The sequence below is a fragment of the Atractosteus spatula genome, chromosome 7 (assembly GCF_055471065.1).
Source record: "Atractosteus spatula isolate fAtrSpa1 chromosome 7, fAtrSpa1.hap1, whole genome shotgun sequence".
NCBI classification, from domain to species: domain Eukaryota; kingdom Metazoa; phylum Chordata; class Actinopteri; order Semionotiformes; family Lepisosteidae; genus Atractosteus; species Atractosteus spatula.
Genome location: NC_142712.1, coordinates 45,715,390 through 45,742,164, shown reverse-complemented (window position 1 = coordinate 45,742,164; position 26,775 = coordinate 45,715,390). Strand labels below are relative to the sequence as shown.

The 26,775-nt window shown below is 39.6% G+C and overlaps 3 protein-coding genes across 5 annotated transcripts in view; 2 read left to right on the top strand and 1 right to left on the bottom strand.

The window, feature by feature from the left end:
- sh3gl3a (SH3-domain GRB2-like 3a) overlaps positions 1-15,110 on the top strand; it is a 43,461-nt gene extending 28,351 nt beyond the window's left edge. Inside the window, exons 2-11 of one of the 3 annotated variants that reach the window (XM_088920924.1) lie at positions 5,298-5,366; positions 5,902-5,974; positions 6,345-6,488; positions 8,608-8,741; positions 9,417-9,575; positions 9,943-10,046; positions 10,242-10,366; positions 11,762-11,794; positions 12,439-12,489; positions 12,957-15,110. In XM_088920924.1, coding sequence (XP_088777050.1) covers positions 5,298-5,366; positions 5,902-5,974; positions 6,345-6,488; positions 8,608-8,741; positions 9,417-9,575; positions 9,943-10,046; positions 10,242-10,366; positions 11,762-11,794; positions 12,439-12,489; positions 12,957-13,162 — 1,098 coding nt within the window. In that variant the 3' untranslated portion in view covers positions 13,163-15,110. The remainder of the gene's footprint in view (positions 1-5,297; positions 5,367-5,901; positions 5,975-6,344; positions 6,489-8,607; positions 8,742-9,416; positions 9,576-9,942; positions 10,047-10,241; positions 10,367-11,761; positions 11,795-12,438; positions 12,490-12,956) is intronic. The other 2 variants (XM_088920925.1, XM_088920926.1) reach the window with 2 other exon arrangements.
- Positions 15,111-15,557: 447 nt separating this feature from the next.
- gjd6 (gap junction protein delta 6) lies at positions 15,558-16,760 on the bottom strand. Its single transcript, XM_088920923.1, has one exon. The coding sequence runs from the start codon at positions 16,758-16,760 to the stop codon at positions 15,558-15,560; it is 1,203 nt and encodes a 400-aa protein (XP_088777049.1).
- A 5,764-nt stretch (positions 16,761-22,524) lies between these two features.
- marchf3 (membrane associated ring-CH-type finger 3) lies at positions 22,525-25,770 on the top strand. The gene is made up of 4 exons (XM_088921958.1): positions 22,525-22,667; positions 22,995-23,199; positions 24,385-24,591; positions 25,612-25,770. The coding sequence occupies exons 1-4, from the start codon at positions 22,525-22,527 to the stop codon at positions 25,768-25,770; spliced, it is 714 nt and encodes a 237-aa protein (XP_088778084.1).
- The last annotated feature ends 1,005 nt before the right edge of the window (positions 25,771-26,775 follow it).

The following is a 26,775-nucleotide window of genomic DNA, read 5'->3' as shown; positions in this document are numbered from 1 at the left end:
TCTGGCATATGTAGGGTTTTGTGGAACAAGTCAGGGAGTACCTGTAATCAGCTACCTGATCCTGATCAGGATCAGTTTGAAATATGGGCAGAAAACAAATCCTTTCTACATTTATAGGCTTTCATGTGTTCATAGATTGGAACATTAGACTATAAGGGGGATGCTGCCTGTGCCTGGTGTGATCTCTTATTTTCTTGTTTTTGTTGGGGGCCTCAAACACTGGCCATGGTTAGCGTCCTGTAGAGGATTTGGATCTGTACTGTTCCTCGTAAGAGAAAAGGAATTTGTTTTGGAATTTGTATGTACTTGAAGTCCGCAGTAGAAAACAACTATTACTGAGCGTGTGATGGTGTCTTTTGCAGGACGACCATAAAAAGCCCAGCACTGAAAGGGAACAGTACATTCTTTGGCATAAGGTGTATTTGGTACTGAGCTGTCATGTGGTTATTTGAGTTGATGTAAACAAAGGCAAATCAATCTCAGGAAAAAGTTTCATGCTGTTTTCTTAAGCTTAAGGTTCTTGACTTGGCAACGAGCAACTCTGTACCTCTCGCTGCCAGAAGGGATTTTAGGAAAAAGTTTCCTTTCTTCCAAACTAGACCCAGTGGAAGTCTGGCTTTGGAAAAGGGCAGTTTTTGATTTCAAGCACTATGAGATGCAAATTTCTTAAACTGCAGAAGGCAGTCTCATTGCTAGTTGGAACACGGTTGCAGTTTTAGTAAAAATAAACTGAGGCCTTGTTTTGGAGCTCTCTACACTTGTGATAATGTCTGTGTTGTCCTATGCTGAATGAAATACTACTTATAAAATGAAGCATTTGGGGTTAATTCTGCAGCAGAATGCATCTGACGTGTGGCCATTTCACTTTGTATTATCCATCCTCAGGACCTTCTGCTTTATCTTGAGTACAAGCCTACATTACCATCTGGATTTCATGCCTTTGTTGCTAATGGAACAGTTTCTCTGTAGCACATACTTTGCTAAAGGCCATAGACACTTGGCAAGATCAAGCTTCCTATCATTTGTGGCATTCTGCACAATCTCAAACATGCCCGGCACAGAATGTGGTTGTATCGTTTGGATGTGAACAATTTACTTTAAAGACCCCATTTTGTGAAAAGAGGCAGAATAGATTCCCTGCAAGCATTATAAAATAAATATTAGCCAGATATTACTTAGCAGAGAGGTTAGTTTGTCACTGTTGATTTGAAAGTGTGGCAGGTAAAGGCTCTGATCGAAGTGTGGCAGAGCCCAGTGATCCAAGTGTTCTGAGTTTCCGCCAGCGGTTACAGAATTCCCCAAGGGCTCAGGTGCACAGTGTGGTTGGTACAGTGGGATCAGTCGCCAGGGGTCTCTCAGTGCTCCCAGACATAGCCCCCCCTTTGGCCCCCCCTTTGCTGGTGCGGTTGGTGGGCGATGTGCCTCTCCTCTGATCGGAATGGAGCAGTGTTGCCTCTGTTACAAGGTGACTGGCACAAAGGAGGGCAAGCCGGAGGAGTCTGCCTACACTTCTTCATTCTCCCCAGAATGCAGCTGTGGGGTTCATACTGCGAGCCAAGACATGATGAACAATAGTCCTCCATTCCAATTTGAGTGGGTGTATAACAAAAAAGAACTGATTCCAAATTGTTAAAACAAGTGAACTCACAAATGTATTCCTGCAGTTCGGTGTTATTTTTTAATGAGGCACTGCTTGAACGTCTTCCTAAAGCTTCCTATGGGGTCATTTCCTGTGCGTATTACAAACAGAAGGGTCCTATTAGCGTAATTAGAAGAAGACAGGTTCAATTGATGTGATGGGTTTAAACGGAAGTAGGTTGTGCCAGCTCTGCGTGATTGAACCTTCCTGTTGCAGTCATGGTACTTGTCAAGGTCTGTGGTCCATGCAGCTTCCAAATACTTTTTCTGCCTCTGCTATTTTTGTGCAGTACAGCCCTCAGTTCCATTCTAATAGCTGGGAGTCTCTATGAAATCCATGTGAGTTTTGAACGTGAATAGTGTGAAAGCACTAGTTTGTTGTGAAAGCAGTGGAACAAGTGTGAAATATTGCAGAATGACATTTTACAAAGGAAGCCGTTCAAGGAATTAGGGTTAAAGGAGCTAATGGTAAAGATTTTCAGATGAGAGATTAACTGTTTGCCCTTTGAAAGCAGGAAGAAGACTATCTGTATTATTAGAACATATTTGAATAAGAAAACAGGGCTTGCAAGACACAAACTACTATCAACAGCATATAATAAATCAGTCACCTGCCCCTACTGTTAGTGCTTCCCTAGGAAGAGAAAATTGCTGGGTACAAGCTACTACTAAATTAATGTAGAACACCACTTAGCATTTTAAATCAAATAGTTTAATTTTCATATATAAAAAAGACATCATGAGTCATGAGTATTTTTAGAATATTTGAAGATGTAGATTTTTTTAGTATTACATAATAATGCATTCATTGTTATCCACAGGAAATTGGATTGATGGCACTGCTACCAAGTGGCAGTGTCCCAATAGTCCTGTTTGCAATACAGTATAATTGAAGTCACCATTCCAGTGCCATAGTTACTGGAAATCCAGTTACTGTAGAAATCAGCAAAGGATTCTGTCATCATTTTCCTTTGACAATTGGGATACTTGTATAATCATGAGTTTTAAGAAGAAAACACAATAGTTGTTCTTCAGGAATTATTTCTAAACTCAAAGGTTGTGTTCATCGTTGTTTCTAAACAGTAGGTGCACAAGTACCAAAGCAGTGATACCTGGTAAGCCTAGCAGGCTGTGGGGCTAGAGTGTTGCAGCTGTTAGGGGCCCTGGACTTGTAACTGGAAGATTGTGGACAGTGTGGGGTACTGCTGTTGTCCCTTCCTGCAAATTATTTACTTGGACAGCCCCAGTATGCCCACGTCTATAAATGGGTATAAGTCAAAGTTGTTTCGGATAAAAGCAGAAGATCAATTAATAATAATGCAGTTAAATATTTTTTGTGGATGTGGCTTTCTGGTTTAATTATTGGGCAAATCTGCCAGCCGTCTGTTACTCTGATGAAATTATTTGCTGTGCCCCCAAAATTGAACATGACTTAACATGACATGACAACGCTGAGATTTGCGATGCAAAAAATTCAATTTGATTTGATTTTAGGATGAAAAGTGCCACAATCACCACACTTAAACCACCAGTTTCAAATGTCATAATGACACGTGCCTGTGCTGCTCTCCTGAAGGATGAGGACAAGGACCAGCAACTATAGCTGCATTTCTCTCCATCTTTTATTATTGTTTTATAAAGCTTATTAAAAAAATACAAAATAAGGTCAGTAAGTTGACCAATAAGGGTTTTGGCCTTGACTAACCTATACGCAGTCTAGTATGAGCCCTTGATAGGAAATGGCTATGGTTTCTCCAAAAACTGCTGGTTCAGCTTCACCTCTTTTTTTAAATTAGAATAGCAAGTTTTTTTTGTTATACCCACTGGAGTTTGGATTTGCCAGTTTTTCAATGTGTTTTTCACATCTCAGCTCATGGCTGTGAAACGTTGTGACCGCACACAGAGAGAATTAGGAAGTGTAATCGCTTTCCTCCGAAACACCCAAATTTCATCCACTTGTCTTTAAATTCAGAGGAACCGCTGCCTTGTATCAGCGCTTCGGCACTAATTTGAGGGGAGGCACGTCCTTTGACAGCACCACTAGCCCGCAGGCACCTAGGGGGCCACAGAGAGCTGAGAGCCAAGAGAGCCTTGGCCCCTCTACATTTGGTGGTGATGCCACTCACTTCCTGGTGTATCCCACTCACAGTCGGCTAGTGACACGACCCAGGCTCCAACCCGTGATAATAGAGATTTACCTCTTGAGCCTTTCGAGAGGCCCTGTGCCCTCTGGTTTAATAAAGCAGATTCTGCGGTGCGTCGTGTGCATCCAGTTATTGCACAAAGGCACAGAAGAATTAACACAGAGAAACTGCTTTTTTTCTGTTTTTAGCCTGTTACTGGGTGAACAGTCACTGGATCAGTGGTTCTCCAGGTCCCCTTGTTTAAATACTGGATTTCCCTTAATGGACTGATAATAAAAATTTGGCATCTCATAATAAAGAGTTTGCTATAAATAATTATCTTTAAGATAAAATTGATATAATGTAATTTTTCTCATGCTAATGTTTCAGCTTTATGGTTTACTGTGTAAAGGAGTTTGTTTCTGTGTTTTTATAAGACTGTTTTGAAATAACCCAGTGGAGCAAAAACTCCTTCAGCAGAGTGTTACATAATATAGTCTGTTGTGTCAAGGCTTTTTGATTGTTCTTCTTGCAGAATGAAGTATAAAAATGTTGAAAAGATTGTGTGACTTCACAGTTTTGCAGTATATGTGGAAAGAACTTAAAAGTCCCTTAATTTATTAAAGTTCTTCTCCCCTTTGTTAACTTCTGGAGATGGTTATGCCAATATAAGGAACGTTGCAATTCTACATAAAAGAGAAGAAAACAGCTAAAAAAAATAGGCAGAGCAGAAACCACCTATGCAATTAAAATCGTGCCGACTATAATTAAGCAAATTTAGTAACGAACCAAAAAACAGGAGAATCTGCTGTGGAATATTTCTGAAATACTGCTTTTTATTGTACATCTGAAATGTATGTCCTATCTCTTAGCACATCACTGCCTTGTTATTTACTGTACACATGTATCATGGTTATTAGGAGATTTAAATGCAGAGCACAAAAGCACTGTCATGAGCAAGCAGTCTATTACTGCCTTCTTCTATTCTGAAGCAACACAAAACATTTGGTGATATACTGTGCTATACAGTATGTTGCATTACCATTAAATATTCAGGATGATTCTCCTAGACCTGTTCTTGTGTTAACGGGGCAAGAATGATGCAGCTCCAGGTCACGTCAATATGATTTTACTATATTGCACACAAAGAGCTCGCTGACCACAAATTACATGTTGTGAAGCTCTTGAGTGACAACCAGCAATTCATCTAAATGATGGGTTGTATCAGCCTCCTCAGGATTTATGCAGTTTCCATGTGCTATTTATAATCAAGGCAGTCCTTCCATCTTGTACCTCATACCGCAGCGAAGACAGATTTATTGGAGATGATTACTGCTTGGTTCTTTTTGTCCCCAGAAAAGATCCCAGATCTCTCAACTTGTAAGTGGTGTTAGAGAAATGTTGAAATGTTGAAGTGCGTGACAATGTCAGTTCTCTTGTGAAGCAGAACATAAATCTATAAATAAATTATCTATAGATAAATCCATAATCCGATCTTTGCTACCGATTTAACATTTCTATGTCCTTGTTTTGCAGCTATTCAGTGAAAAGATTAGTGGAGCTGAAGGAACAAAACTGGATGAAGATTTCATGGAAATGGAAAGGGTAAGCTGTGTGCTATACTAACTAACCAGAGAACCAGGCCTTAGTCAGTGGCATTCTTGGTTGTAAATAAGAAATCGGTCACAACTGCATAAATCCTTGTACTGCAAATACATTATTGTGTATTGTCTCTTCTAATTATAAATGGCATTTTTATATGTGGGCGACACAATGCTTAGCATTGCTGTGTCGCAGCACTGGGGCCTGGGTTGAATTCTTGTGGTGCTATCTGAGTGGAGTTTGTGTGTTTCCCCTGTGTTCGCATTGGTTTTCTCTGTCTTCCTCCCGCAGTCCAAAGCCGTACCAGTGGGTTAAGTGCTGTCTGAGAAAACTAGCCCTGGTGTGATTGTGTGGGGGTTTGTGTGCGTGTGTGCCCTGCGATGGACTGGTGTTCCATCCAAGGTGTGCCCTGCCTTGTGCCTGTTGCTTGTGTGGATAGGCTCTGGCTCCCCAATTGGACAAGGTGGTTAGAAAATGGATGGATATATTTTTATATGTAAATTTTATATTTACTAATATGATCGATGTGTTATTTTAGAAAATAGAGGTCACCAACAAATCTGTCATGGATCTCCTATCAAAAACCACAGAATACCTTCAACCAAATCCAGGTATTATTAATTTATTTTATTATTATAAATAATAATAGCAGTATGTATAGAAGGAATAGCAGCAGTACCAGTAATAGTCGTTTTCAGAGTAGCTGGACTCTTTTCACAGCATTCTTCTATACGGCTACTGATAATTGAAGTATAGGTTCACAACAGTACTTTTACTATGAAGGAACACAATTAAATGCCCATTTGTGATGTTCAGTTAATATCTCCATAGCATTGTTATTGATATTTAGCTAAATGAAGGGTCAGTACATTTGAAGTAAATGATTGTAACTAATTGGCTTCTCCAAAGAGTAGGACCATTTTTGTAAAAGGTCATTTTGTGAGCATTTTCCCCCAATTTTCCATTGTGCTGATCTTTCAGCGTACAGAGCCAAGCTCGGCATGCTGAACACTGTGTCCAAGATTCGAGGACAGGTGAAGACTACGGGCTATCCTCAGACAGAGGGGATGCTGGGGGACTGTATGCTGCGTTATGGCAGGGAACTAGGAGAGGATTCAACATTTGGTGAGCTTCTCTGCATGTGTTGGACACATGTTGTGCTTGTTTCACACGTTAATTATTAAATTGTCTCCCGTGCGATCTGTAAACTCATGTCCTGCACCAGGTAAACCAGCGGTTTTCACTTACTACACCTGTCAGATTATAAAATGTATGTATAATTGCTGTTGTAAGCCACCTTGCACAGAAGAGTCAGGGAAAATTCTTATTAATGATTAATCTTAAAGGACTATATTGTTATTCATACTGTATGAAAAGTGGAAACTTACACTCTACTCTTTGCCATTTCATGCTTTGCAAAATAGACACACGTAGAAATGAATATGTAATTCTGAACTTCACAAAAGCAGTTAACTTTTAAAGATGTTAAGAGGTCATGTAACTCAATGCTGACACCTAGTGGACAGGCCAGTTTAATTCTTTGGCAAGAGTTTAGTCCGCTATGGCATGTTCTTCATTTTAGTGTTGAAACTGAATTATTTCAAAAGTATTTTACTAAGAATTTAGAGTCAGATAAATTTAAAAGCTTTGCAGGTCAATGAAAACTTACACACAGGAATAGAGTGAGATGCTTTTAAAGATCACCTCCTGCCTTTTATGGTGGGCTCAAGAACTATTGGCACCCTTGATAAAAATGAACAAAAACGCTGTATATAATAAACTGCACAGATAATGAGCTGTATTTTGAGTAATGAGTAATACTATTTTTCTCGGAAACATAGGTGTCAAAATTATTGGATCTCCTACATTGTTTATTGATGAAAATTACACAAAATGTAATCTGCAATGAAATTATCTTTATTTAAAAACAAATCAGTCCCAAGGAATGGGTTTTTGGACTTCCTGTTTCACAACGCTATGAACAGAGGCACCATATGTGAGAAAACCTTGTGTCATCCATCACCATGGGGAAAGGCAAAGAACTGACAAATCAAAAGAGACAGAGATGGTTGTGTTAGCTTCAAAAATCAGGTAATTGATGCAAAAATGCATAAAAAGTTAAATATACCACTTAGCACTATTAGGGCAATAATCAAGGAGTTGAAAACCACTAAACAGTGGTTAATTTACCTGGAAGTGGGCGGAAGTGCATCTTGTCTCCACGGACAGTGAAGAAGATGATGTTGAAGTTAAAAAAAATCCAAGATTCATTGTTGGAGAACTACAGTGTTTGGTTTCATCTTTGGGTCACCAAGACCCAATAATCAACAATAAGATGATACATGTATATCCATGCCAACTGTTTGGAAGAGCTGCCAGAAGAAAGCCCTCACTGACAACACAAGACGAATTGAAGTGGCTGGAGTTTGTGTAACACCATTGGGACTTTGATTGGAACTGGGTGCTATGGTCAGATGAGACTAAGATCAAACTCTTTGGCCACTGACACAATTAGGGCGTTAGGCGTCAGCAAAGGGATACGTACAAACACGAACAAATACAGCAGTGGATCATTAAAGTTTTGCTGCCACTGGCCCTGGGGCGCTTGTTAAGATCAATGGCATCATGAACTCCACTAGTATCAGGATATTCTGGCCAAACACCTGGTTGCCTCTGCCAGAAATCTGCAACTGGTGGACCTTCCAGCATGACGATGACATCAACGTTTGCAGAGACTCTCACCTAGTCTCTGGACAAAAAACCCGATTGAAAACCCAAAGTCTGAATTGAAGAGGGCAGTTTATATGGGCATCAAGGACCTGGACAATGTCTGCACAGAGCAATGGTCCACGATCCCTCCCAATGTGTTCTCTAACCTTATTGAACAATATAGGAAAAGGTTTTGTGCTGTTATCCTTGCAAAAGGAGGTTGCAGCAATATGAGAAACGGGGGATCCAATAATTTTGATTCCTATATTTTTTAGAAAAAAATAGTGTTGCTCATTTAAAAATGTTTTCCTTGTATTAGAATAAAAGCTTCTAGTTTTCCCATTTGGGGGGTATAAAATATAGCTTACTATCTGTGTTATTTATGTGTCTTTTTTGTTCATTGTTATCAAGGGTACCAATAATTCTAAAGCCCACAGGATATTGCTTTTTAAACAAAGGGTAAACATTGTAAGGCTCTGCTTTTACGTTGTGTGTAGTCACCTCTGAATGGAGCATTTCGCTGAAATCTTTCCAGGGTGTGCATTGGTTGATATTGGTGAAGCCATGAAACAAATGGCTGACGTGAAAGACTCACTGGACATCGGTGTTAAACAGAACTTTATTGATCCTCTACAAACATTACAAGAAAAAGATTTGAAAGAAATTGGGGTAGGTATTGAAATATGTATGTACTGTTACACACAGAGTGACTAGCATAGTATTCAGACACTTGCACAGTTTTCACATTTTGTTGCTTTAAATTTTGTGGTCATAACACTTTTGATTTGCAATGGTCATGTATACTTGTATTATTGTACAGTTTTTTTAAAATTGAACCAGAGCAGAATTTTCTTTTAATTGATTTCTTATGGAACAGTGTTGTACTGTATGTGCTTGCATTGGATTTGCATGTAGTGTGTTTAATAGCTGAGATTTAAAGATCACCTTCTGAATGAGAGAATGCACATGCATACTCATGTGCCTGTCTATTCACTCTGAAGTCACTTAGCAAAACCAGAGATGAGGTGAATCTTGAGCATTATGAATTTCAGACCTTTGATTATGGAAACATTTAGATCAGCAAAGTGAAGAGTTGAATCTGCATTTGAATGAAATGAGAAAGAAATGCAGGCCAAGCATCAAGCAGGAACATACAGATTCTTTTGCCAGAGACTGAAAAGACACAGAACTGGAGGAGTACAAGCTGTGGGAGCGCCCAGGGTTTCGAAGAATAGAGCATGAGGCATGAAGCTATTATAGCATATGAGGGTAGGCAGACTTCTGATTTTGCCTTGAAATTTTTAAAAGATACTCAAAGCCAACAATTTGTCTCTTCCTCGACAGCATCATTTAAAAAAACTTGAAGGTCGTCGATTAGATTATGATTACAAAAAGAAGCGTCAGGGTAAGATACCAGATGAAGAAATCAAACAAGCTGTGGAAAAATTCGAAGAGTCCAAAGAGCTGGCTGAAAGAAGCATGTTCAACTTTTTAGAAAATGATGTAAGTGAAAATGAAACTTCTATGATTACAGTTGATCATTTTATGGAAGCACAGTACTGTAGCTGTATGAAAAACCACTCTGTTTCTCATTGTTACTGTACTTCGCTTTTCTAAAAAGAGAAAATGCAAGTTATTTTTTTTAGTTGCCAGACCATATCATGAATGTGTGGGCATGTAAAATTGTGCAGTATAAATGTTATTTTGCTTTTTGTTCCCTTCAGGAACTGCTGTATTACTGTGTGTGAAAACCCTGGAGAAGTGTTTAGAATATTCTTAAATCTCTGATCCCGGAAAAAGCATTGAAAATGCCACCTATTTTTTCTACTAAGTGTCTGTACACGTGCTGATGAGAGTTGTGTTTATTCAGGTGGAGCAGGTGAGTCAGCTGTCAGCCTTAGTTGAAGCAGCACTAGACTATCATCGCCAGTCTCTGGAAATTCTTGAAGAGCTTAACAACAAATTACAGAGCAGGTAGGGTATACTTTCTGCTCTTTTTACAAGTAATAAAGAAACCTAATCTCTCCTCTGTGTTTTTACTCACAACAGCTTATCTAAACATTTTCTCTGCAGTACTTGTGCTGGCCATTGATGTGACAAATTAAGACTAGGTATCCAGGTGATGTCTGCATTCTTGATTTAATTTGGCATTATTTAACTTTTGTACAGAATAACAGCAGCAAGCAACCGCCCTAAAAGAGAATTCAAACCAAAATCCATAATGACGAGCTTAGAGACCATCGATAACCAGCAGCACAATGGATTGTCATACAGTTCATCATTCAAGTCCTCAGGTAACCATGCATCACTTTTATGAAAGTACAGTTTGAATCCATCCATCCATTTCCTAACTGCTTTACCAATAGAGGGTGGTGGGAAAGCCGGAGCCTATCCCAGCAAGCAAAGGGCACAAGGCAGTGTACACCACGGAGGGGACTCTAGTCTATCACAGGGCACACACAGACACAGACACGTACTGTACACACTCACATCAGGGCCAGTTTTCCAGAAGCCAGTTACCTATAGTACAGGTATGTCTTTCGACTATGAGGGGAAACTGGAGAACCTGGAGGAAACCAATGTGAGCGTTGGTAGAACAGTCTGAATTTATGATTTTTTTAAAAAAAAATTGCATACATTTTAAAGGTTTTAAATATACAGTTTTGTTGTATTTAAATGTTTTTTCTGTTTGCTTTTTAATAAATGCTACAGCTTAAGCAAGGATTCCTCAAAAAGAGTCCATGGTCCCTTAATTGCAGTAAATCTATTTTGTCTACATTTCTCATTCTTTAAATGGAAATGTGATGTTATCTGTCAAATATCATAGATAACAAAATCACCCTACTTTTTTCAAAGCTGCTAACACTAAGGTTTATTTAATCAGACTGTTGGTTAAAATAAGAGTTTAGTTACAGAAGTATAGGCTCAGCTACGAAAAAAATCTGACTGAAGCACTAATTAACTCTTGACTGAGGAAAAAGCACTTCATAACCTGAAAGGTCCTGTTAGAGGTCTGTTATCAGAACAAGCAATACATTGTAAAGGGACAAAAACCTGTGTAGAAAGGAGGGTTTCTCATTTCCTGCCAGGGTAGTGATCTTCTTCAGTGCGAGCCCATGGTGAGAGAGGTGTCTTCGGAGCCAGTTATACTGGCTTTTTCTTCCATCTGCTTTGTGAGCACCAAACCAAGCTCCCAACACTGAGAATGTAGAAGAATTTAATGATATCTTTTTTCTTTTGAAGTTAGTGTCAGCTACATTGGCGACAAAAATTCATTATAGCAGGAATGTCCAGCTTAGGGTTTAGAAGGCATTGCTTCTCCCGTGGATGTCTGTTTGTCTGTAAGCCTTGGCTGTTTGTTACTGTGTGGAATGGATCCCTGTCTCATTTTTATTCTGGGAATATACTGAATGTGTTGGAATTCGGTCTGCATTCAGAAAACTGGTAGGTGGAGAGACGGCTGAAAATTATTTCTTTAAGGTTCTCTGGTTGATGTATATTGTTTCTGAGTTTATTAAGGCCAATGAGTTGATGACACCATGGAAATATTGAAACCTCTTTTATTTACTAATATGTGTGAAAAGATAGTGATGAATAAATGTTATGTTTCTTTATGTTCCGTTATAGTAGAATTAAATGCTTTACCTTCAGACCTGCTTAGATTTTAATATATTCATAATTTATTGCAGATGCCCAGACCAACCACACTGTAAATGGAAACAGTAGGTATCAAGCCTAAGACATTATCAAAATGTAAAGGGAACAGATCATTTGTCTTACTTTGCCAGCCTTTGGCTCAGACACTTAGTCTCAAGAATGGTAACCTCAAACATTATCATCCATGTGTAAAAGTTTTCTTCCTTTTCGTTTAAACTTTTTACAGCTGAATCTGCGCTTGATTTTCTAAGAACCTTTTACTTATAGTTAATTTTATATTCAACGCATTTAGGTTCACGTAGAAACTGAATTCTTTTGGCTGCTCATTCTGGAATTTTAGATTCATGCTCACTTGTGAGCCAAATGACTTCAATGCCAAAGCATTGTGTAATATTTTACCAAACCCCCAAGGTTCCTGCTTATCGGAATGTTTGATGTGCCTCCTTGTGGTCATTTCTTAGTAAAACAAGAGAAGAACCAATTGAATTCTGTCATTACAGTATTTGGAAAATAATTAAGAATGCAACATTATCATATGAAGTATATCAATTTAACTTTTAGCGTTAATATTAAGAGAAAACTTCATTCTTTAGCTCGGAACAAGATCTTTTAGTACAGTTCCTTAACAGAAATAAGCATAGCGGTATCTGGTCTGACCCTTTCCTTTTTCCTTCACCTCCCACTTACTTATTGTGTTACAATTCAACAGCACAAGTCTCACCCATGTCCTTCTCATGGCCCCAGAGCACAGAGAGCAATCGTGAGTAGCTCCCCAGCGCCCCCATGTTGTTGACTATCCAGTCATTGCTCTCTCTCTCAATCATCTGTCTTATTTCCTCTTCTGGTTCCGTGCAGCTATGTTATTGAGTTAGAGTTAGAAACAAACTGCTTTGCAGCGAAGCTTTTGAATCAGTCCTTAGTGGCGCATTAGTGGGAAATTAGCTTTGATTGCATTGTTTTGCTTTCCCAATGCAAAGGCTTGCAGAGATAGAGGGCAAATAAAATTGCAAAAATGTTTTTCTTCAGACTTGTCAGTGTTCTGTTAAACCTGACAAGCTGAAGGTCAGCTTGCAAGTTTGTCTGGGACACAGTCTTGTTTCTGCGAGTAATCATGGCTTGATTGTTGTGGTGGTACCTCTTTTTCTCCGTTTTCACTCGCTTTCGAAGAGCACCCGCAAACTGACTCTTGATTTCTCTGACCTCACTCTTCTTGGATGCCTCTTCCAGGGTCTTCTGTTCATATGGACCAGCCCTGCTGTCGATCACTGTATGATTTCGAACCTGAAAACGAGGGGGAGCTGGGGTTCAAGGAAGGAGACATCATCATTCTCACCAACCAGATTGATGAGAACTGGTATGAGGGCATGATCAATGGAGAATCAGGCTTCTTCCCCATCAACTACGTGGATGTTATTGTGCCTTTGCCACAGTAAAAAAACAGCAGTCAAAACTTTTTTTTTATTGAAACTGTGGAACCAAACTCATAGTTCTAAATTAATTTACAGAGACATTTCCTTAATGTCGCGTTCTGTGAAAGCCTTGCTTTTTGACTGACAGACTTTTCTATGTCTTATTTTTCAAGTATTTATTTTGTACATTTTTCATTTGTAACGAAAGTGGAACTACTTTTCCAGGCAACATACGACATACCATTTGTATGCCTTGATTTATTTAAAGAAAAGTGGTATTTCATGTATCGGGGTTGGTATTTTCTGTTGCTATCTCAGTACCTTTCTGCTATAATGTGGAATAGTTTATTACCTGCCTGCCGTGGTCTTATGTGTTTTTCTGAAACACAATTTTAAACTGTGAGTATATAACTAACTGTACTTCTATGAATGATTGTCCTCACTGAGTCCTTCTGTTTACATGGTATAACTTATTGTGATACAAAGGAGCATCATGATAAATATTGCCAAGTCTGTGTTCAATGGGGGCAAACCTCTTATTTGCACTCACCTTATAAGTGCTTTTTATGTATTTTATATTGCACTAAAGCTTTACATTTGACTCCCATAAATACACATGCAAATGAAAACTGCAACTGGTTTTCAGATTCACGGTTAGTTACAGAGGTCATATCTATAATGCAGCTACTGTATGTGGCTGTTATCTGGATGTACAGTACATGCTCTTGACTCTGTACTGATAAACAGAATATAAAGATTTTAATTATTTTGCCTCTCTCCCCACAGCTATTGGTTGTAGCTTTAGTTAGAGTAATTGCAGATACTAAGAAGGAAACACTCTCCACCACATCTTCAGACTGAGAGTAGTGTAATTATTAAAAAAATGTAAAACTATGAAAATATATAATTGTTTTAACAGGGCTGATTATATCAAATCCAGGGAAAAACAATAAATCTGCACAGTGTCTGGGATGCAAAAAGCAACAGATAAAAACCTTTATTAAAACAATATATAGCTGTGCTATAAACTATTATAACTATGCCACACCTTTAAACTCTGCAATTTCAATTTTTTTCTTACTCTTAGCTTATATATCTATAAGATTTCGAGATATTAATCTTAGCATTATTTTCTATTTAAAGCTGGTTCTGCAATCCAAAAACATTCCTGTTTTCCAAAATATAGGCCAGGAAATGACTCCCCAATTCAGTACACAGCTAGAAATACCTGAAAATAATGTACCAAACAGTTGCTGGACCAAATTAACAGATTGTTCTTGAAGAATTATAGTCATTTGAAGCAAGAAGAATTGCCCTTTGAAGGAAGTACAGGAAATCTGTTTATTCAGAAACTTTAGTAAATTGGGCAAGGAGTAACAGGTATTCTGGAAGTTTAAAAGGATTTCACAATTTATCTGTTACAGAGGCTATTTTTCACCCAGACCCATAGTAATTGGAACCATGATAAATGGACTAAACTTTCCTTTTCCTTGACTGATCAGACTTCCAAGGCAGAGCAATTTGAGCAGTGTGATTATTTAAAGCCTTGGAATCTAAACATTAAAATATGTATTTTAAACCGAAAATACTGCAGTTCTCTCAGTGTTAGTTTTTAATGAATTCAAGCTCCATTTAAAGATGGGAAAGGGACAGAACCATTAAAGCAATAGAATTGTGTTAGTTCACATTTCTCTAATGCCTCAGTGGGTGTTATATTGCTGCAAGGGGTATTTTAGTAGCTTCAGAACACTAAGTTCTTAATTCAGTATTTCCAACTCTTATTCCAATTTTATCATTACTTGCTGTTACTCAGCTGTCACATTTCTCACTTGGTTGATACAACAGTGGCAGTAAATGAAACCTTTTCTTCTTTCCTGCAGCATAATTTATACAAAAGTGTTTTATAGATGTTGTAAATGCATATAAAAATGAATATATTCCTTAAATAAATCACAAGCAAATATTGAACAAACATGGACAAATGTTCTTATTTTATTCCTTGCGACTTTCTTCTGTTGCTAATGCCTGTTTCATGATTGACACACAACTACTACCTGTACATCTGAGATGTTTTTAACAAAATTCATTTAGTAAAAATAGATCCTGTCAAAGTATTTCTTAAAAGGCTATTACTAAAGACCTTTTAATGTGAATCTTTGTAAGAATACTTGTACTGTTTTGTATTGATTGTATGTATTGTTTAACATATTCTTAATGATTAAATTCTTTGAAATCTGGCACTTTCTTTCAAAACTGTACTTAGACAGGCATATAAACCATAAGGTAGATAAAACCTAGTGTAGGTACTGGAAGAAATTAAAATGATTATTGGAAAATTAATTGGCAGAAAGATGTAGTACAATCTTAAGTTCATGTTCAGGTCAATTAGTAAAACCTTTCCTCATTTTACAATCTGATTTCAAATCCAAATTTCATTGCTCTTTTGTTTTGAGCTCCTGCCTTTACTTGTCTTGCTTTTCAGGGACTGAGAGCCCCTTCGATTTTCCTCACTTGGTGTTTCGGAGCGCTGCTGAGGTGCAGCTTCTTTGTCATCTTTAATAGGAGAGCAGTTTCCAGTGCATGTCCAGTCCTGGTCGTTTTCTCCCATCAGATCTAATGTTGGGAGTGAGTTAGTGCTTGTAAGGTCTCTGAATGTGAGTGAGGTCAGTGATTGGGCATCCTGGTTTATTTCCTGATATCCTTTCCAAGAACTTTCTTTTTTCAGTAAAGATTCCTTGATTTTTTTCCATCCCAAGTGATTAAGTTCAAGGAAATTTAAGCAAATGCAGAAGACCCCAACGGAAAACATAAAAATCAGGAAAATGGTCTTTTCAGTAGGCCTGGAAACGTAGCAATCTACTCTCTGGGTGCAGGGGTAAGACATGCACACAAAATGAGAAGGGACCTTAAAACCAAAAAGCACCCACTGAGCAAAGACGAAGCCGATTTCCAGAGTCGCACGGAAGAAGACGTGAAAGACGTAGTATTTTGACAGGATCCCGGACTTTTTACCCCCTTTTTTGACAACTTTTGATCTTGTCTTGGAAACTCTTCCACTTTTCACATGAACATCTGTCCCTTCTAGAATGTCTGCCAGGCTGTGTCCCAGATGCCTGTGAGATTTGACAGAACAGCTGTCTGAATCGCAGCTCCTTTCGTAAGCCTCTTTGCTTTCCGTAACTCTCTCTCCCTCTGGCTGTTTGGACAGACTGTGCCAGGTGTAAATAATGAAGCACAAGGAAGGCGTGGACACAGTTATAATCTGGAACACCCAGAACCGCGGCTGCGAGATAGGAGCGAAGGAATCGTAGCAGATGTTTGAGCACCCTGGTTGAATCGTGTTGCACACGAACATCTCCTGTTCATCTGTATAAACGTCCTCCGTGGCCACGGCGACAATCAGCAGGCGAAAAACCACCATAACTGTCAGCCACAGCCTCCCGATCATGGTGGAGTGCTGGTGGACTGCGTCGAGCAGCCTCTTCAGTAACGTCCATTCCGTCATGTCTCCGTGCAGGGCTTTCTGGAAGTACACTGCTTGAAATAGATCCACTTTAGTCCTGGCAGTGCCGCGGAGAGGCGCTTTCATGTTACAGCCCTGGCTCGGGAGCTGTGTTGCCATCACTGCAGTGAGCCATCCCTTTCTCTTTCAGAGATAAGGCAAGCCTACGCCGCTGGTAGCCACTTGACAAAAGTCACATGGTCAACACTCTTGTCTTTGGGCTCCATTTAAAACAATTTGAGAGACCCGCACTCTTTCGACTTCAGAGTGGGACATGATAATGGGTGGAGATAAAATTCTTTATAGATTACCCTGTTTGAAGATGCACAGGTTTTTTCCTTTAAATGGGCATGCATTCATAAATATTTCTCTGATAAAGCGTGTCTTTTTTTGTGGTTGCAACACTTAGGGACATAGAGTATGGCCACTTCGGCGACTATATGGAAATCTATAGTACAAACTCAGATTGTGTTCTGAACAAAGTATCAGAAAAGCCTTTACTTCATGAGAGTACCGAGTATAAGAGTATAAGAGATTATGGAGCATTCCCTAGGCTTTCTTAGGTATTCCATAAGCTTCAGAGTGCAGTGTATTCTGTTTTTCTTGATACTTATTGCAAGCAGTAAAATCTGTGCGCTTGGACTAACTTTCATACATTATTTTTGCAAAACATCTGTTCTTTAAGTACAGACTAGTTAGGGAAGTTCTTGGAGAACAAGATTCGAGACTGTAATCAGCCAACAGTGCCCTAAAGGTCTTTATCATTAAGTGATAAAAGGCCCAGATAAAACCCTTGAAGTTTCTTACTTCAAAATGTTTGCTCTGACAGTCCAAATGCAAGCCACAGACCGCTCTGTTCCCCTTCTAAGAGCAAATCATTAAACCATAGCTAAATATATTATCAATGCTTCGGGCACTGTTTAGAAACTCTAGTTCTTAAATCCATTAAATGACAGGAGCGTTTCTGTCATCTAAAAACTAAGGGAGAGAAAAAGACAGGGTTCTTTCTGAATCTACACATATGCCATCTGAATAAACCAGGGTCTCTTCCCTTCCGTCCAACATAAGGAAACGCGACGATAAACTGCTTGCCATGACTAAAGTTCTTACTGATGGCCTTTTGCCTCTGTGGACCATCAGATCAAAGGCCCATGGCCCTGGTGCTCAGCAGGACGCACCAGTCTGGCCGTAAGCTCACAAAGGAGGAGGAGGTTTTTGTATGTTTTCTTTTCCATCAGGGCTTCCCTCTCAGCGGGGTGTCTTCCTCAGGGTTCTGATCTCCAACCACCTGTCAGAGGCGTCTGGGCTGAGCCTGCCTTCCCAGTAGCAGGAGAGAGTGCTGCACCACTTGCACAGGGTTAACAGAGCAAATCTGCCCAGCAGTGTTGAAGCTTTGCCGTAGTTAACCCGAGATTATACCACACATTGGCTTTGGTGTTTCATGGTTTCTTATGGCTGGAATCACTCACTATGATATCACTGGACTTTACCACATCTCCCTGTGCCACACACTAGCACAACTTTAAAAACTATTAAGTTCCATTTAGATGTCTTTATTCAAATATAAAATACTTTTAATGACATTTTCAGTGTTTTAATATTTATTTACACATCTGCAAACAGTTCTTCTCAGTTTTAACTGTGATCTTTGATTCCGAGTCTAATCTCCATGTCTTTGGTAAACAGGTTTCACTTGCACAACAGACACAGCCCAGTGGCATTGAAATGCAGCCTGGCACAGATTAGACTCTCTCAGATTACTCATGTTGTCCAAGAGGTGTCATGGCAAGGACAAAATGCATTTAGTGTGAACTGTAAAGCTGCAAGTTGGCAGACACTGATGACAGAGCAGATCTTTATCATCATCTTGCCTAAAAAAACAAACATCAACAAGATTAATAAAAATACCCCTCAGAAAACAATCTATGTCTTGAAATCTTAAAATTATTTAGTTTTCATGAAACTTGTTTCCTCATATCAGAAATCTAAAGTTTGTATGTTATAAAATATCAAATGACTTTAAGTGAAGAGTAGTTTAAAAAAATGCCTTGATAATATGTTATGAAACGGGTTCTTTATAGCTATTCAAGCCATTGATATCACATGGGATTATTTTAGCTGTTCTACATGGTTGGCCCATCTGAGCTCTTTCCTTCCTTGACAATCTCAATACCCATAGGTCTTGGCAGAGACGGGGCGTGACCGAGCCTCACTGGGGTCTGCCCGTTTAGTCTGGACAGAGTGAAGAGTTTGCATACTTCCTGCCTGGTTTGTTTTTTATTCCAATGATAATCTGCAGAGTCTGGGTTCTCTATAATGTCCCGAAGTGTCAAAGGAATTATTCACCCTGGCTTTCTGTTCATGAAGGAATTTACAATGATATCCATTCGCCCTGCTTTTGTGTGGAGCAGCTTGTGAATGAATAGCAGATAGGATTAGTGCAAATACCAAAAAAAAAATCCCTTTTGAGCCTCAGAGCAGAGAGCTGGGTTCAGACTCCAGCACCAATACCGGGAAAAGTCTCCCACAGGCGTCACCTTGCAAAGTTCTCTCTAGTGCCTTCATGCCATCCTCAAACAATGCCAATACTAATTTAAAAATCATGCATGGAAATATTTTTATTGAATTGTCGAGAGACACACTTGGCACCTGATCCCTTTTTTGTCATTTTTTACTTTTGTAAAAAAATGGCAGCCCTTTTTTTCATTGCCAGAGTTTACAGATGAAAAGGCATCTGTGCTGAACTCTATTGTTCTGTAACAAAGGAGCCTGGTCCCCCTATCCCCCCCCCAGCCTGGGAACAGTGTAGGAGCTGCTTTCCAATTTCTTTTGCTATAAAAGGGTTTTTCCTTCTCTTGCTTGTATCTAAATGTTGAGCCGGAGTTAAAACAGCATGTAAATACAGTATATCACTTTTTTAAAGTTGTGCTGATTTATTGCTGGGTTTGGACTTGTGTAATTAAGCTTTGAGAGAAAACTCCACTAAACCAACATCTTGAAGCCACTTGTGTACTGTATACTGTGCAGCAGTATTTTACATTTGTTAAGACCTGCTCCCCATTTGTCTGTGCAGCTGTACAGTAATAACCGATGTTGTTTTGGGGCCGATGGCTAATGGTGATGACAATGAGCGATGCTGCACAGCTCTGTGCAAGCGGTACGTTAGAATTTCTTATTGCATTCCAGCCACACTCGGAAGAACCGTGCTCACAAGAGCAGCGGACAGTTGAGTTCTGCAGAGGCAGCTCCAGCGTTTTTTCTGATTGTACCACTGTTGTAGACAGAGCAGATGCAGGATTAGTCTTCTATGCTCTAGAATGAGTGACCAAATAGATCTGCATATTTCAATTTTACTTAACCTCACCCTCACAATAATGATAGCTCCCTTTTAGATTTGTGTGAAAACAAATTTTCAGCATTTACAACAAACTGTCAAAAGTCTGTAGTAAACATAGGCATTTTAAATACAAATTTGCACATTTAAAATCATCTGAGATATGTTGACAGAGGACAAAGACAGGAGATTGTCTTACAGGTGGTCAGAATTAGGAGCTATGAGGGCAGAATTCTGGTTCCACCCAAGCTGAATTGCAGCAGTACCTCCCCACAAGCGAGCTGTCAGTGTGTGAGCAACCTAAATTACCATAATGTCTGGCTAGCTAGAGCCTTGCAATAGCAACATCTAACTGGATTACAGTGCTACAGCGAGTAGGTGCCCTTGGTGTAACTAGCAGAGATGTGAAAAGGATTTCCATTTGTCTAGTCTGCGCCGATTGTGCAGTCTAATCCCCATCTCTTCTCACCGCTGACCTTGAGCTGAGTGCTAATCTTCGCAGTGAAGGGAAACAGTCTGCCGAGTGTCTTCTCAAGCAAACACTTGGCACTGCTGAAACCCAGCAGCCTCCACTCCGTCCTCCACCTCTTCCCTCTTTTATGGAGCATTTGCAAAATGTGCCAGCTGACTGCCTTTAAGGTAAGGCTTTGAGCATATTTCTCATTTATATCCTTTTCTGAATGGAAAGGTTGATGCTTGGCTATGCAGTTCACAAGTCTCCCTGGATCTTTCCACTGCCCCTCTGCGGAACGTGACCAAAATGTTTACAGTGGAGTTCTTGGGAAAGTAAATGTTCAGGAAGTGTGCCACCAACATACTGGATCGCAGAGCAGAAGCTGACTTTTTTGTCTTTTGTATTGAAATGACCTTCTTTGACTGTAATAAAACAACCCACGTTCTCTATTTTTGGTAGTGCATTGAAAAGTATGGAAAAATAAGTTGCATTTCTTTAAATATTTTCTTCAGCGAGAATGTGCCGTGCCTAAGGCTAAAAGTGCACTCTAAACAGTAGTGCAATATTGAACTTTGCAGTTATTTGTCACCAGTGATTGAGATTCATCATGTAAAATGTAGTGCTGTAAAAGACAACTTGCCGCCAGCAGCTGCCAGTATGCTGTGAAATGTAACAGTAGAGTAATGTTTGGAAAATGATGCTTGTTTTATGGAATTATTTTTCTACATAAGGCAACAGCTTTTACTAAAGTATATTAGGGCATTATTAATATACATGTACAATATATTTTGGAATTTATAGTGATGTACATAGAAGCAAAAAGGCTAAAGGTTTTATTAGATGACTGTCCAATCTGATTTCTTACTCTGTGTGCTTTACCAAAAAACAAGTGAAATAATCATTCTTACTCCATGCATAAAATGGATACTTTTTTTTACAAATGAAATGTATTAGAAGTAATATTTTTTAAAATACTTTCACACATTTTGTCATATTTCAATATTCTGCGTAGACAGAATTAAAATGATAAATTCATAATCTATTGAAAGTTATGTCTTAAAGATGTTTAAATTACCTGTTTATATGAAGAACTACTAACTTCTGTCACAATTGCTCGATTTTGTCATGAAGAAAGCAATAGCTTTACAGTAGTTATTCAACCAGATTTATTTGTAATAAATGTGCAACATGAAATCTCTTGTGAACTACGTATCTGCAAGCAATTCCACAATAAGGAACAGGGAACATGAGTGCTTTTTGGAACAGAGCATATTTATCCAATTAATAAATTTCCGGGATGGGATAAGAGGCTGGGGATTACCAGGACTGTTCCCCCTCTTTCACTGAGCGTGGAAGCGCATGTGAAGCCCAGATGAAAGGACAGCAGGACCGCTGGCCAGGATGCAGCACCCTGTCCCTGAGCTCTGTGGCTCTGTGCAGCTGATGATGGCACAGAAAAGGAGGACCAACTTATTGATTGACTGTTTTTAGTCTGTGCGCCTCCTCTGTTATTTATTTAACACTAACGCTGGTGAAAGGACACACAGATGTTTAGAATCAGATTCTGTAAGCCCTGTTGCTCCTGCAGCACCTACAACAAACACAAATCAATAGCAAGGCAAAGCTGGGCCATAACAGCGTGGCTAGACAGTTTATTTCCAACTTTGTTTTGTACTAAAATGAGGGAGGATTCTATCCAAGAACAATATGTCCCAGTCGCCGTTTTTTCCATTAGATAATGCTGCATGTTGGGCGAGATTTCCCTCTAGATCTGTGGTAATTATACACTACTTCACAGGTATTAGCTTACGCCGTCACGTTTGGTGGGTGTGGAGGAGGCTTAGTGCAAAGGTGGCTTAAATGGGATCCACAGAGACGCTGCATTCCCAGCACGATCACTGAGCGTCCACTTTACTGGATGCAAGCTTACCATTAGAACCGAACATGCGATGTGGTTCTTAGTTCAGTGCACTGTCACTGAGTCCAAGAAGTGTGTGTTTCTCGGCTGTGGTTCTCAGTCTGCCTCTGCATTTCAGGTGGATTGTATGGGCCTGCTGTAGGAAACAGTGGAATGGACAGATCCCTAGGCAGCAGACATGGATTGTGAGGACCCTCTGGACAGTCCATCAGTGGTCACCTCCTTACTGCAGCTTACGGTGGAGCAGCTGCCCAGCCCCTGTGTGCAGGAAGATACTGAGGGCAGAACCTCTGTCCCCCTTGCAGTCTCCAGCGCCAGCAGGTGGGCGAGTCCAGCAATAGACAAGATCTCAGGGAAAACAAAGAGGAAAGGTTTTTTTTCCTAAAACTGCTTCTGTTTATTTAACTCACTGACCGTTTTCTTTATCTGATTTTACAAAGAAGATACACTTCACCCTCGGGCATAACTTTAACTTCTGAGTGTACAGCTCTGGGAACTTAAAAAGAATAACTGTGATCAATATTAGTTTTGAATTTTGCAGTATTTGCCTATTCCTTAAGTACAGCCCTACAAGCGCATATTCGGAAGCAGTGATTGAGCTTTCACTTTTTCTGTATGATTGTAGACGATTCCTCTGTTTCAATGCAGCCTCTGCAGTGAGGACCCCTTCTGCAGGATCTGCCATGAGGGCAGCGGTGGCGAGGAGCTGCTGTCGCCCTGTCGGTGCTCAGGCACACTGGCCAAGCTGCACCGCAGCTGTCTGGAGCACTGGCTGACAGCTTCAAACACAAGCCACTGTGAGCTCTGTCACTTTGAATTTGCCTTGGAACGCTTGCCAAAGCCACTCAGTGAGGTAAAAGAAGAGGGAACTGAAGCACAATGTGGCTTAGTGTACGTCTGAAAAACGTGACAGGTCTGGGAATTTAACAGCGAGAAGGAATTTAGTGCAATAGCGTCCTTGGGCTGGCTCCATCAGTGGTCTGGGGATCGGAGTTATCATTGAAAAGACTGGAAAAGGAAGGAAGGGAGACGGTTTTAGCCTTTAATTTGAGGATTCAAGCAGAATCATTTCTAATGTGTATTTTGTACACAGTCACATGGAAGCTAAGTAAAGCAGCTTTGTAAAGACAAGCCGCAACTGGTTTTAAACCCTATAGTTGGAGGGAAATTGACTGGGGAGATTTGGGGATCTTCCTTAAATGTTTTTTTGTGCCGGCAAGCAGCCATTACAAAAACACTTCCTTTCACTTCCTTGTGCTTATCCTCCACCCCAGCCACTGATAACTCCAGCCACAGAGAAGCGTGCCCGTGTATGGACAGGCTGCTGAGCTGTGATTAATGCAAGCAGTGAGACTCAGCACAAGTTTGATCAGGGGGGCTTGACAAAATTGTAGATGGAGCTGTAGATCTCCCTCACACTCTTTACCATTGCAACCTGTAAACCACTGACCTATAAAGAACAACCATAAAGTAACCATAACAGAACACCAGATATTGGTCAGTTTCTTGTAATACCCGATAGACTTTTTGTACAAAAGTCAAGAAGACCTGTATGAGCATGCATTCTGTTAAACTAATAACCATACTAACTAATGTCATTTAAACTAATACCACTTAACAGGGAAATGAGATTAGATAAGAGTTTCCTTTCTAAAGCAGGGGAACAGGGAATCATTAAGGTATTACTGTGTTAATGGACATTATCTCATGTGAGAACTGTAGCTTGAAATAGCTGTTAATCTACTGATGAAGTCACGTGTTTAAGAAGAACAATACACTGTGTACTCCATCAACTTCATGCTCCGTTCTTCATTTACTTCTTCCTTGCTTTAGTCACGCTGAAGCCATGTGAGGAAACATCTCTCCTCTAAGGTTTATTTTATCATCATCCACATTCTTGACTGCTGTTGTTTAAGATTAATTTGAGAACAGAAATAAAACAATCTGATCAAAACTACCTTTAAACATGTGAAGTACAATTCAGGTTTGTTCTGATGCTCAGTAAGTAATAGTAATAGTCATTATTTTTCATTTTCAGTGGCTGCAAGCCCCAGCGATGCAGCATCAGAGGAGAACTCTGTGTGGAGATGCCATCTGCTTCATGTTTATAACTCCATTAGCCAGTCTGTCAGGGTGGCTGTGTGTCCAGGGAGCCACGGACCTCTATTACAGCAGCAGCATGGAAGCAATTGGACTCATAGTCCTCACACTTGCACTTTTCACCATTTACCTTTTCTGGACAACTGTAAGTTTAAAAGAGTGAAACAGACATGACTTTTGAGGCCAAATGCGTGACGGCTGTGGCATGTTCAGTACGTCAGGTGGCTGAGACTGCCGTTTTTAGTTGCGATTCTGTCCAAGATGCTGCTCCACTGCATGATCCATTTTAAATTGCCACCAGCCTTAAAACCTGGAAAAATCTTTTATTTGTTCAGTTAAGCACCTAATGGGGTCAAGATGGTAACTAGGAGAACAGGCAGAACACATTGTGTCCCCTGGAGACCAGTGCTGTGCTGCTGCCCCAGTCCTGGCAGGTGTCAGATCAGCGATCCTGTGGGTTTCCACAGGCAGCAGTAACGCACAGCCTTGCACCTGGGCTGTATGGGCTGACTGGGCCCATTGATATTGAAGAGGATCTGTGGGAATTAACCCTCACCAAGCCCTTGCTTGATGTGTCTTACTGTTTTTCACACAGAATCAGAGACTCACAACTAGGAAGAGCTGGGGGAAAAAAGAAGCCAATTACTGTTATGTAAACACCATGTTAAAAGAGTGGGCTTTAAACACTTTAAACAGCCTGGTTCAAAGTCATTTTGACTTGAAGGGAAATCTGATTGACTGAATCCCCCAAACTTGATTCTATGTGTAGAAGCAATAAGCCTAGCTTCTCTAAGAAATAAATCAAGAAACACATCATACATTAAAGAACAGTATCAAATCCTACACTGAAATCTGCTCATATTAAGAACATAAGCCCATTAAAAAAGGTTACAAAATGAAAGGAAGCCATTCAGCTTCATTCAAATCTAGCCTGTTTTTACAGTACCATTACTAGCCCTTTGATTCAAGGATCCATACAGCCAATTCTTGAAGTAAACCAAGGAATGAGGATTAACAGCATGGTTGGGTATCTTGTTCCATACTCCTACCAGCCTTTGGGTAAAGAAGTGCCTTGGGTTCTCAGTTATTAAATTAACTTCCACACAGTTTTCATTTAGGCCCTTACTAAGGCCTTAAGTCATGAGTTTTTCTTTTGCTATTACAGGTCTCGATACGATATCACATTCAACTCTTCAAGAAATGGAGAAGGACTAATCAGAAAGTCCGACTTCAGATTCCAAGACCAGTGGTACTGCCCAGTCCAGTGCAGGCTGTCCCACCCAGCACCACGAGCAAAGACAAGAACAAGGAAACTATTGTTTAGCTAATGGAGACAGTACTCAGTCTAGACTCTCAAAGCACTTCTTTTTTGTTCTTAGAACACTCACATAGTTGAACATGTAACAAGTTTTTGAACTTTTGTAAAAAAAAAAGAATATATTTTATATACCAAATGATTTGGAATTCAGTTGTCATGTTTTAAAACCAAACTGCTAAACTGTGCATACAACTTCACTTAAGATTAATACAATGCTGCAATCTTGAAAGAAGAGCTCTTTTCCCAAACCTCTGTCTTGGATCATTTAGTTTCCCCATCCTATCTTTCTGTCTGCAAAGACACAATGAAAAGTATAAAGTGTTATTTTTATGTAGCCCACAAAAACTGTCCCCCACTATCATAATTTAATCCTCCTTTTCTGCATATGAGTCGTTGAAGCCTCTACAAATTTCTTTTTTTACATAAATGTTCTTTGAAGCATACACTTGAAAAAAAAGGCTCCTGATCTCAAAAGCGGCTTCCAGGGTACAATGAGTGAAGATAATACTACTATGGTCCAAAAATGTTTTAAATTACTGTACCTACAGTAAAAGTGAACTGCATGTGTTCAGTGATCAACTCTAGCAAAAAAAAGTATAAACTTAAAATAGGTTTTCTGTACATTATGGAAATAATTCATGAAAACCTCAATTGCCAATACTCAGGAGCAGAGATGAAGAACCAATTAGATCAAAAATCAGACATGATTAATGTGAATGAGTGGTACTCTTCAGGACTGGTGTGGAATAACTGATAGGCTTTGTTCATCCCTTAAGCACTGTTTCTTTTTATGGCAGTTTGAATATCTTTGCAAATTCCTTCCTACAGCATAGTAGCACGGAGACCTGTATTTTTACCTTTACTGTACTGTTTCCGTTATGTAGTGTTTAGTAAGGAATCAAAGTGGTATTATATATGTGACTTTTAAAAACAATTTCTAACAATGATGATCCACGTTTTGCTTGTACTGTACAACTGAAAAATTATGCTGTATAAAATGTAATAGATTAA